Here is a 13,256-nt window from a genome sequence, read left to right as displayed (position 1 = left end):
TACTTATTTTAAATTGCTCTAAATTTGTAAATACTTTGACATGTCCTATATCCCTGTAAAAAGATATCTACAGATGAATAAAGCTGCTGCAGCAGCTGCTGCTGCTGCTGCTGCTACTGCTACTGCTACTGCTACTACTACTACTACTACTACTACCACCACCGCCACCACTAACTATGACAGAAGTGGCAAAAATGGAGTCATATGCATTTTATGCGAAAGAGAGCTCAATTTACGGTACAAAAAATTGAGCCCGTCATAAAAACAGCCAAAAACACAATCTCGGAGTGGAAATGTGATACTGGTAACACCAGAGAGTTACCAAATTCACCAATCCCTTTTAAAAAAACCGATATGATGTCCAAAGTACACTAAGTGACAACTCTGTGTCAGAAAATGCTACTTCAAACATTCAGATACCTAAACCAGCCGTTTCTGCATCCCTGAAGATTCGCAAACTACAACAACATGTACCTATGTCACAGCAAAAAATCCATGATCGCTTGATGAAACTTTATATTCTAGTCGATAGCCATGGACGTGGAATCGGCTCACATGTTAATGAGACAGCAGTTGTGAAAGCCATGACCTTAGTCAAGCCAGGAGCGCCCCTCTCAGAAATAATGAATGCTATCCATTATAAAAAAATTATGGAATCATCTTCAGGCGACTTTATAGCTCTGTTTAGCAGCTCAGATGATATATACAGAAAAAAAAACATCCACAGCTTGCTCAAAATTAAGGGAACAACTGGTTCATATGTCGCACAAAAACATTCTCTTTGTGACCATTCCCCACCGCTACGATTTGGCACATTGGTCTTGTGTAAACAAGGAGATCAGAGCCACCAATGACCTTCTTTCTTATATATGCAAGCATTTCAAAAACGTTGATGATGTTGATATTAGCAACGTTGGGCACCGGTTTCACACTTGCCATGGCGTTCACTGGAACAGTCTAGGGAAGGAAATTGTGACCCAGAAATTACTGGAAAAAAAAATCAAGAGGCACCTGCAAATATCTGCAACACAAATAGCAGTATCACAAAAATCACCAAAGCCAGTTGTAGTAAGTACAACACAAATGACAGCACCACCACCACCACCACCACCACCACCACCACCACCACAAACAACAACAACAACAACAACAACAACAACAGAAGAAGAAGAAGAAGAAACAGCAATAACAACTAAACCTACATCAACAGCAGAAGAAACATCAGTAGCTGAGGAAAAACCAACATCAATTACAGCAGCAGCCCCACCTCCAGCAGAAACAGTGTCAGTATAAAAAAGCAAACACAGTCACTGTACGAGAAACCATGTTACTGACAGCACCAACAGCAGCAGTCACTGAACTTCCAACAACAGTAACAGCTGATCAACACTGCCTGAGGAGGAGCCAAAGGCTAAGTACAGCTGCTACACTTAATGATGATTTTTTATGGCACCAAATGAAGAAAAGGAAAAGATTGTGACAAATCATCCTGAAAAATTGCAGATAAGTGTCAAATATCAACAACAAAGCAGCACTTCACTTCACTAGGTATTGACAAAATAACAAATACGTGCAGAACTTTCAAGATAATGAGTCAAAACATTCAGTGTCTCAGAAATAAAGTGTTAGAATTAGAAGTCACTATAAACAACTCAGTAGAGATCTGTTGTATTTGTCTATCAGAACACTGGTGCAGGGTCAGTGAATTAAGTCTTATAAATATAAGCAATTTGAATTAGCATCTCATTATTGGTGCAGTGTTTGTAAAAATGGTGGAATATGCATATACACTATGGCTGGGCTGCAGTATAAAGTTAGATCTGAAACATAACATCTAAATATTGAGAAAAATTTTTAATCATGTGCCATAGAGCTAAAATCTTAGGAGAAGCATAAAAAAAAGTTGTCATATCAATATACAGGTCACCACTAGGTGACAAAAACATATTTCTTAAAAATTTGGAAGCAGTGCTAATCATTTTATATAACAATGAAGTGAACTTGTTACTATGTGGGGATTTTAACATCAACCTGTTAATTGAAAATGAAGAAGAAAGACAGCTTTTGAGTATCCTAAACATCTTTCACATGAAACCACTATTCACGGACCCCACTAGAATAATTAGTCATCTTTGTCCCTGTTAGATAATATCTTTACAAATATCAAAAATGATGTTACTGAGGCACAAAACACAAACTTAGGTCTTTCAGACCACCACACACTAGTAACACGCATACATTCTTCTGTACCTGAGGTGGTTCAATACAAGAGGGAATATAAAAGGCACTTCCACCCAGAAAAGGTTAATATTTTTATTCAATCATTAGCAAAAGAAACCTGGGAAGATGAATACTCAAAATCATCAACTGATGAATCATTCAATGAATTTTATAATACTTTCATGTCCATGTTTGAGATGCGTTTTCCAAAGAAACTGACAAGAATTAATGTCATGCCAAGAAACAGCAGACAGTGGATAACACCTGCTGTCAGAGTATCCAGTCAAAAGATAGAACTTCTCAATACACTGAGAAAAGCCAACCAAGATGAACACTTCGCAGAATATGTTAAGACATATAAGAAAATTTATAAGAAGGTAATTAAAATAGCCAAGACAGTGCACAATGACTAAGTAATCATAGGGACAGCAAACACGTCGAAAGCAATATGGAATATAGTAAAAAAGGAAACAAACAAAAATGTTAGAAAGCAATATGACATTGTATTAAAAGATGAATCATGGTGTGTTACTCAGAAATGGTACTCTAGTAAATTACATAAATGACTATTTCATAAACACTCCAGTCAATCTGAGTAAAAATTTTGCTGGAAATAGTAGTACCACAGTTCAAAGAGAGCAAAGTGATAATTCAATATTGCTATGTCCCACAAATAAATTAGAAGTTCTTAAGATTTAAAAAAAAAAACCAACAACAACAACAACAACAATGAAGAATAAAATGTCCTCTGGAACTGATGAGGTACCAGGTTCAGTCATAATTAAATGTGCTAGTGTAATAGCAGAACCACTCTCACATATCATAAACATATCGTTAACAGAAGGAGCGTTCCCACAAAGATTAAAAATTTCAAAAATTAAACCGCTGTATAAAAAGGGTAATATATATGAAGTGGGAAACTCTAGATGAATAGCTCTGTTATCTGCATTTTCAAAAATAATAGAGACTGTCCTGAAAAATATAATTACAAACTACCTCAAAAAATTCAGTCTCTTGTCTATAAACCAACATGGTTTTTGCAAAGGCATGAGTACAGAAACAGCAATTACCCAATTCGTTGAAAACATTGTAATAGGACTTGGCAGAAATAATAGTACAGTAGGAATAAACTTTGACTTATTGAAGGCATTCGATGCTGTTGATCATGAATCTTGCTAGACAAACTAGAAGCTATAGGTATAGGTATATGGGGAGTTGCATTAAAGTGGTTTCAGTCATATCTCCACAATAGAAAACAGGTACAGAAATTACCTCCTCAAACAATAAAAACCAAAGCATTGTGTACAGATCGGACATGCAGACTGTACCAATTGGAGTACCTCAGGGCAGCATTCTAGGACCACACGTAACTTTGTTTGCTGATGACACAAATGTTGTTGTTACAGGCATAAATAGGGTATTGCCAACATCTGCAACCATAGTTTTGGAATACATACAAAACTGGTTTGAACTGAACAGGCTAACCTTAAATATTTCAAAAACTAATTATATGCATTACAGGGAAACAGTCTCATCATGGTGTGAACCTCAAAATTCAAAATAAACAAATTGAAAGGATAGCTGCCACAAAATTCTTAGATGTGCAAATTGATGAAAATTTAGACTGGAAAGCCCACATTCTCTACCTCACTAACAAGTTAAGCTCTGCTTGCCTTGCATTATGCATAATTAGTACTGTGTGTAGTAGAGAGTGTAGCAGAACTGTCTACTTTGCTTACATCCATTCTGCTATCACCTATGGCCTAACCCATTGGGGTCATAATAAGGCAAACATGAAAACCATCTTCACCTTACAAGAACGAGCTGTTAGAATGTTTTCAAACAATACAAGGCTAACACCTTCCAAACAGTTATTTCAACACCTGAATATTCTACCCTTACCATGCCTCTATATAAAAAAAGTGTTGTTAATATAAAAATGCACATTGATAATTATAAAACCATCTCAGATCTTCATTCCTACAATACAAGGATGTGCAATGACATCCACATAAAAAAGAGTAAACAAGGCTGTAACACAAAAACAAATCAACATTCAGGCTACTGTTTTGTACAACAAACTTCCAACTCAGCTAAAAGAAATAAAAACATTGTCTGCATTCAAGAAAGCAATATTTAAATTCTTAGTGACCAACTGCTATTATAGTATAAATGAATATCTGCAGTAACCCTGTAAGACAATCAAAAGTAACATCTTTACAGGTGAATGAGATTTTCACTCTGCAGCGGAGTGTGTACTGATATGAAACTTCCTGGCAGATTAAAACTGTGTGCCGGACCAAGACAAACTCCGGACCGGGCTACTAACGATATGTGGATACATGGGGAGAAACTATGTAACCTTTTGCTGTCTGTTTCTGCTCATAACTTTACACAAGCATCAACAGATACTTTTTTTCTTTTAAAGAAAAAAATACTAAATTTAGAACAGTTGAAATGGAAAAAATAAGAAATATCACACAACATGGACCAAAGAAATGATAAGAACATGAAGGAGGCCTGGAGAAATGAGATCAACAAAGAAAGACCAGGAAATGAAGTAGTTACACGCTTCCTGTTGGTCAAAATTAAGATTTATAAGGAATTTAATATTTCATATTTACAGAATGGTAACAGATGTAAAATTTTCTGTCTCAGGAAGGAGAACATTACCATTTCTTCCTGGTGTAACTGAAAGGCTTCAGGCAGCACATTATGTGCCAAGTAGGTGACTCTGTGCACCACCTTTCCAGACATGGTCCATAGCCTACATATCTAGCAATGACCAGCTGTGACTGGTGAAATCTGCACACTATATCATCCCCTATGGGAATGTTCCATAATTGAAGATTTAGCAAGGATTGCCAGGCAGATTTTAAGTTTGAAAACTATTCACTTCAACATGGGTAGAATAAAAGATGTCTCCAATATTATAAATATTCCTGCCAATATTATCACTGATAAATAGACTCGTGGCAAACATTAGAAACGTCAGCAGATGCACATTGGGAACAAGAACAAAACAAAGGCTCTATGGTCACTTGGCCCTGTAACAGGACAGTGAAGGGAGTTGAGCACGGGGGTATCCAAGTAAGTGAGAATTAACCATTCTTAGTAAAAGATTGGATTAACAACAACAAGCCTCAATGATTTTTTAGCTAACTTACAGTAAACATTAAAAATAGCAAAAACCTTTGGCTGTTTTCCATAACAGTAAAGAAACGGCTGGCTGAAAGTATTGTTATGCCTCTCCTAAGTAGAAGAAGAAAGATCTAACAGCTCATGTCCGAATTAGATTGCAACAGGCTCATGGACTATCCACAATGCACTTTACGATTCCATTGCTAGCAGACATCAGGATCCAGTGACTGTCCTGCAGGTATGTAACCAATGACCTCAGGAAGGCCATATTGTTCATTATGCAGGATCTTAACACGACCACACAATGAGTAACATATTGTCATGGCTTCCCTTGATGCTGCAACAGAGAGAGACTAGCCAATACTGGTGCACCCAATTGCAGCCCTTGTCACACGAATGGCAACAGAGTCTTTTGAGATGAATCTTTGTTGTCTCTACAGCATCATGATGGGTGTTTTTGTCTGGAGGCACCAATAAGAACAAACATTACCACATAGCATTCATTACCTTCATACACATCCAGCACTGGGAGTGATGGTGTGGGGATGCAACTGTGTACACAAGACAATTGCCTCTAGTTCACATTACTTGTAATTTAGACAGCAGGTGTTTCATTTCTGACATATTAAGGCTGGTGCCAGGGCCCTATCTTTTAAAGTCTCTGTGACATTATCTTTCTAATAAGATAATCCAAGACTTTATGGTCCCCTTGCTGTCCTGACCAATAGCAGTGGACAAAAATATGGGAATGACATACACACAACACATTACCATATCTAACATGATGCAGGTAACCAATCAGCATTCAAGACAGCTTCCAGTCTTCCTGGAACAGATATACACATGTCCTGCATGATTTTCAAGGGACCCTTATACCATTTTTCCTGCAAAATGGTTGCTAGTTCATGTGACAAAGATGGAGATGAATAGCACCCATGGACCCTATTCTCTAAAAGCACCCACAAAGGTTCATAATATTGAGACATGGTGACTGTGGTGGCCAGGAGTCTGCAACAGTTCATCCTCGTGCTCACAAAAGCAATTGTGGGTGATGTAAGCTATGTGAATAGGGGACCTGTCGACTATGAACACAGCATCACCATCGGGGCACAAACATTCTACCACATTATGGACCTAAACAGCCAAAAAATCACATATTCCTTAGCAGCAATGCAACCCTGAAGAGTACACATGGGCCATGTAATACCATGATATGGCTGCCCAGATCATCACTGAAACACCACCACATTTTACTCTTGACAGCAAGCAGTTTGCATTGTAATTTTAGGACGGCATAGGTCAGACATAAACTGGTCCGCAATTTGAAAATAATGTGAACCAAGAACCATCTGACAAATGACATTTTGCCACTACCCCACAGTCCATGTTCATGGCTTCAGCACAACATTTTCCAGTAGCAGGTATTTTCATCACTGATAAATGGTTTTGGAGTTGCAATTCCTGCAGCTTGATATCGAGTGTGTGCATTGCCCTGACCTGCATGTTTTCCACCTCTCTCTCAACCTCTGAAAACAACTCTTCACAGGTTGCTGAGAGACCTACATGCCACCAGCCTCTAGCCATGATTGATGAACTTTGGCACGGAGTTGACATGCACAAAACAATGTAACCATACCTGTCATCCAAATTCAGCTTTAGTTTATAACAAGCAGGGTCAGAGCCACTGTCAGGGTTGGAAAGTTGGCAGCTTCGTGTACTACACTCCAAGAAAAATGTAGGCCCAGGGTGGCTTGCCATGAAGAGCAACACACCAGGGCACATAATATCATAGTTGTACCAATGTGCTGTGAGGGTGTCACAGATGACAACCAAAAGGGTCCTACTGTAAAAAGAAATTGCACCCCAGAGCATCACTCCTGGTTGTCAGACTATATGGCAAGCGACAGTCAGGTTGGGATACCACCGCTGTCCAAGTCATCATCAGACACATCTTTGTCTATCATCAGGGCTCCCTTTGAATTGGGACTTGACACTGAAACCAATTCTACTATAGTTAATGACATTCCAGGTAGAAGATGTATCTGGAGATTTCCAGACAGCATGTGTGTTGCCAACCTAACTATCATCCGACATGTGGCCTAATAACCAAGAGTGATGGTCTGGGATGCCAGTTCTCTTCATAGCAGGATCCATTTGGTCGTCATCCAATACACCTTTACAGCAGAGTAATACATTGACAATATTCTATGCCCCATTTTGTTGCGCTTCATGGCAATCCATCCTGGGCTTACATTTCAGGAAGATAATGCCAGCCCGTACATGGAAAGAGTTTTTACTGCTTATCTTAGCACTTGACAAATCCTACCTTGGTCAGCAATGTCACCGGATCTCTCCCCAACTGAGAAAGTTTGGAGCATTACAGGCAAGGCCCTCTGTCCAACTCAGGATACTGAAGATCTATCGTGCCAACTGGACAGAAATTGGCACAATATCCCTCAGGAGGAATTCAAACAAGTTTGTATATCAACACCAAGCTGAATAATTGCTTTCGTAAGAGACAAAGGTACGCCAACGTGTTACTGACTTACTCAATTCGAGAAACTACACTACTGGCCATTAAAATTGCTACACCATGAACATGACATGCTACAGACACGAAATTTAACCAACAGGAAGAAGATGCTGTGATATGCCAATGATTAACTTTTCAGGGCATTCACACAAGGTTGGCACCGGTAGCGACACCTACAACGTGCTGACATGAGGAAAGTTTCCAACCAATTTCTCATACACAAACAGCAGTTCACCGGCGTTGCCTGGTGAAACGTCGTTGTGATGCCTCCGTGTGAGGAGGAGAAATGCGTACCATCACATTCCCGACTCTGATAAAGGTCAGATTGTAGCCTATCGTGATTGCGGTTTATCGTATTGCGCCATTGCTGCTCGCTTTGGTAGAGATCCAATGACTGTTAGCAGAATATGGAATCTGTGAGTTCAGGAGGGTAATACGGAACGCCGTGCTGGATCCCAACGGCCTCGTATCACTAGCAGTTCAGATGACAGGCATCCCAACCGCATGGCTGTAACGGATCGTGCAGCCACGTCTCGATCCCTGAGTCAACAGATGGGGACATTTGCAAGACAACAACCATCTGCACCAACAGTTCGACGATGTTTGCAGCAGCATGGACTATCAGCTCGAAGACCATGGCTGCGGTTACCCTTGACGCTGCATCACAGACACGAGCGCCTGCGATGGTGTACTCAACGAAGAACCTGATTGCACGAATGGCAAAATCTCATTTTTTCGGATGAATCCAGGTTCTGTTTACAGCACCATGATGGTTGCATCCGTGTTTGGTGATATCGCGGTGAACGCACATTGGAAGCGTGTATTCGTCATCGCCATACTGGCGTATCACCCAGCGTGAAGGTATGGTGTGCCATTGGTTACATGTCTCGGTCACCTCTTGTTCGCATTGACGGCACTTTGAACATTGGACATTACATTTCAGATGTGTTACGACCCGTGGCTCTACCCTTCTTTCGATCCCTGCGAAACCTTACATTTCAGCAGGATAATGCAAGATCGCATGTTGCAGGTCCTGTAAGAGCCTTTCTGGATACAGAAAATGTTCGACTGCTGCCCTGGCCAGCACATTCTCCAGATCTCTCACCAACTGAAAACGTCTAGTCAGTGGTGGCCGAACAACTGGCTTGTCACAATACGCCAGTCACTACTCTTGATGAACTGTGGTATCGTGTCGAAGCTGCATGGGCAGCTGTAGCTGTACACCCCATCCAAGCTCTGTTTGACTCAATGCCCAGGCGTATCGAGGCCTTTATTACGGACAGAGGTGGTTGTTCTGGGTACTGATTTCTTAGGATCTATGCATCCAAATTGCGTGAAAATGTAATCAGAAGTCAGTGCTAGTATAATATATTTGTCCAATGAATACTCGTTTATCATCTGCATTTCATCTTGGTGTAGCAATTTTAATGGCCAGTAGTGTACTTCTCTTCTCTTGAATAAATCATCCAATTGTTCTGAAATTGTAATCATTTGTTTGTCTGCACATGCATATCATATCTACTGATTTCGTTCCCGCTCAGATAACTGAGTAATTCCTTCATGGTCTCGCCCCCCCCCCCCCCACTTTTTCTTTGTCTTAGAGTGTATATTCTGTATCCGAAGGCACCAATCACGTAGGCCATCAGTATAAATCAGTATAATAATAATAATAATAATAAAATTATGATGATAATAATGTTGTCGGTGCCTAATGTGACGAACCCAATCATTATTCCAGTACCGGCAGTGAGCGCACCTTGTTGTAGCCTTTGTACTCGACCCAGCCACGGCGCTGCAGCAGCTCGACAGTGTGCGGCATGGTGCGGAAGAGGCTGAGCCGCGACATGGAGTCTATGCCGAGTAGCAGCACGCTGAGGCCCGGGGCAGCCTGCTCCTGCTGCGCCTCCACGCGCCTGCGCACAGCTTCCGTCTCGGCGACCACGACGTGCGCGTTCACCATCACCTTGCCGCACTTCACCAGCAGGAACTCCTCCTCAGGCAGCAACCGTGCCTCCCCATTCTCGATGGGCTTGCACTCCGAGAGGCTGCACAGAAAGGCAATTGGACTATTATCATCTCAGCATAAAATACTCTCTCATCAAAATAATCAACGGTGATGCCTGCCTTGTTGTGTGAGATCTGATTTTAGCGAGGCAACTATATATTTCTCACAAGGGAACCTTCCCATCGCACCCCCCTCTGATTTAGTTACAAGTTGGCACAGTGGATAAGCCTTGAAAAACTGAACACAGATCAATCGAGAAAACAGGAAAAAGTTGTGTGGAACTACGAAAAAAATGAGCAAAATATACAAACTGAGTAGTCCATGCGCAAGACAGGCAATATCAATGATAGCGTGAGCTCATTCTTAGATTTTGGCTCCAAAATAGTAGCCTTTTGCATCACACCGTCTAATTTAAGATGGAAGATCCATGAGTGAGCTCTTTCTACCTACAGCGTTACGCTCAGCAACAGGGAATGTTGGAATAGGCAGTGCGGTTTGTGAAATATTTGTATGGTTGAGAATTACGACGCTATCCATCCTTTCTGTGTGTTCAGGAGATACTTCATGCCAAGTCAGCTTTAGCCAGAACTCTGATATTTATTTTCGGGTATTAGTGTACTCTTGCCACAGCATGGGGTAACAGTACGCATAATCACTTTTGACGGAAACTTTTATTACTCATCAAATAATAAATGGGTGGCACAAACTTTTACACAATGTTACCAAGATGTCTAACTATGTGTTGCATGTGTACTTGATACAATATTGCTGCAAGTTTTTTTAGAAAATATTTAGTACGACCAAAAATGCACACTTTTACCTTCATCTATCCTTCCTAACACGACTAACGGAAATGGTGGCATCAAAAAAATCTACAGGTACTTTAATATAGGGAATAGTGGTGTTTCCAGTGATGGATGAAGCGATGAAGAATCTAGAAGGGCTGGAAATATAATCCCTTCAGGCGGAAGCGAATATTCTCGGTCGTATTAAGGGGGATGTAATGGATTTTGGTCCAAAAAATCGATTTTTCGGAAGTATTATTTTCTTGATCTACATAGTTTAATTTTTGCAGTGTGTGAATTTTATCGTGGTAGCAGCTTTAGAAATACCTTTAAATTGTTAAACTGATTAACTCTACACTGGCAGCCACTCCCACCTTTTCCGACATTTGGGAAAGTGCTTGCTTCAGTGGAATTTTTGTCATTGTGAAGGCTATTTTCTTTCCATATCGTTTGCTGACATTGATATCACTGGCTGACATCTCAATCTTCGCCTGAAACTTTCTTACATGTTGTGTATTTACGTTTTGACAATACTAACATATATGTTAGTAGGTGGAAGGTTGCATCCGTAAACCTTTACATGGAGGACAAGATTTATGCATAATGGTTGGTGGAAAAATGTGTTTAGGAAACGGAGATTTCATGGAAATTGGTTTACCAACAAATAAGAGGAAGCAGCTCCAAATGAAGAAAATAAGCTCTCAGCATCAGCATCGAAACTTGGGTCAGGAGAACTGTACAGGTGCGTGAATGATGATATGGATTCCACCTGATTCAGACTTCTTGATTTAGACCTTCTCTGCCAGGCTATAAAAGTTTTCATGTTCATGTATTAGCTGTAAATATGGAATGCATGATTGTTGTTGAAGAAAGAAGAGTGGGAATAGCTTAAGATGTGGCTATGAATTTTCATTTTCTTCCTCCAAAAAAACTGACATTCGTACCTATGAAAGCAATTTTAGGTTAGCATATGCTCCGAGATGCCTTGGACAGGGCAGGGAAGGAAGTAATTTATTGTGTGGTTTTCTGAACATACCTCCACCTTGTGCAAGGTTTCAAAAAATAAACAAAGTTTCTATGAAGAAAGTAGTGGAGGAATTGGTGGAAATAAACCGAAAAGAAATAGATCCTGAGGTAGATATTCATGACAGTGAATCTGCTACAAGTGTTACTGACTTATGTATGTCTGTAGTTGGGACCTGGATGAAAAGGGGTCACATATCTCTGCATGGAGTTGCATCTGTTATTGGTATTGACTCACTTAAAGTTTTAGATGTAGAAATTATATCTAAATACCGCCACCAGTGTGCAACAAGGAAAATGCTCAACAATGAAGACAGTGAGAAAATGTGGCACGAAAAGCATGCAGTAGCATGCTCTAAAAATAGAGGGGGCATGGAGGCTGCTGCAGTTGTGAGGATGCTCTCCAGATCTTTGGACCAGTATGGTGTTAGATATACTAAATACCTTGGTGATGGAAACTCCTCTTCGTATAAAGCTGTAACAGATAAAAATCCGTACAATACAAAAATAGAAAAGTCGGAATGTGTTGGCTACATCCAAAAGAGGCTTGGTGGTAGGCTTCGTCGCTTGCTGAAAGAGAAGAAAGGTGAAGTACTTAAGGACGGGAAACGACTAGGATAAAAAGGCAGGTTTACTCTGAAAGAAATTGATTCTCTTCAGTTACTTTATTGGAGAGCTATCAGGAAAAACACACGTAATTTAGAGCCAATGAGACGTGTAGGAGATGTTTTTCCACAAACTATCTTACCAATGCACAATCTGTGTCCGACGGACGATTGGTAAGTTCAACAATACAAACGAGATGTTTTCAATGAACACTGATTACCAGAATCTGTTATGAATGCAATTAAGCCCACATTTACGTTTCTTGCAAACCCTGATTTGTTGACAAAGTGTCTTCACAGAAAGATACAACATGCAAATGAAAGGCCCAATAATTTAAAAGGACATTCTGTGGGCTTGAAGTACTCAAAATAGGTCTCTATGACGAAGTTTTATGTTACAATAACGGAAATAATGGGAGAATTGAAGTGCTGAAGAGAGCTGGTATAGATCTGGCGTGTTTAGAACAAAAGTATTTTACGCCACCGACAAGAGCAGGGTCAAGAACGGTAACAGATCAGTGCCTTACATGAAAATAAACGCCAGGCACGTTCGAAGAGAAGATAAACCTGGAGGATGAGGAGTATCAGTGTGGAGGCTCTTAAAAGTGAGGTAAGCTTATTACATGTAGAAGTATGAGAAGAAAATCTTTGACTCTCATTTTCTACATTTTAAATTTTGTACGTTATTAGAAGTCTTTTATCAAAAAGTATATTGCACTAAAGCTATGAAATTTTCAGGAACTGTTCGCAACGTGTTGCTGTCTCCCTAGAACTGAAAAATATGAAATCCTGCAATTACGTTCTGACTTTTAGATGATTGTATGTAGAAAAAAAAGTTAATTTTGGATGTTCAAAATTAAAAACTTTGTTGATGATACAATTTGTATCATCAATTAATTACTGAAGTTCTGTAGTCTTATAACCTTTCAGATTAATTGCATGAT

At 39.9% G+C, this 13,256-nt stretch overlaps 1 protein-coding gene across 4 annotated transcripts in view; it reads right to left on the bottom strand.

Moving 5' to 3' along the window:
- LOC124617960 overlaps positions 1–13,256 on the bottom strand; it is a 416,373-nt gene that overhangs the window by 18,733 nt on the left and 384,384 nt on the right. For all 4 annotated transcript variants that reach the window (XM_047145308.1, XM_047145305.1, XM_047145306.1 and 1 more), the window contains one exon: positions 9,651–9,939. In XM_047145308.1, coding sequence (XP_047001264.1) covers positions 9,651–9,939 — 289 coding nt within the window. The remainder of the gene's footprint in view (positions 1–9,650; positions 9,940–13,256) is intronic.

Source organism: Schistocerca americana, chromosome 1 (genome assembly GCF_021461395.2).
Source record: "Schistocerca americana isolate TAMUIC-IGC-003095 chromosome 1, iqSchAmer2.1, whole genome shotgun sequence".
NCBI lineage: Eukaryota > Metazoa > Arthropoda > Insecta > Orthoptera > Acrididae > Schistocerca > Schistocerca americana.
Note: the sequence above shows the minus strand (reverse complement) of the source record. Positions and strands in the feature narration are given on the sequence as shown.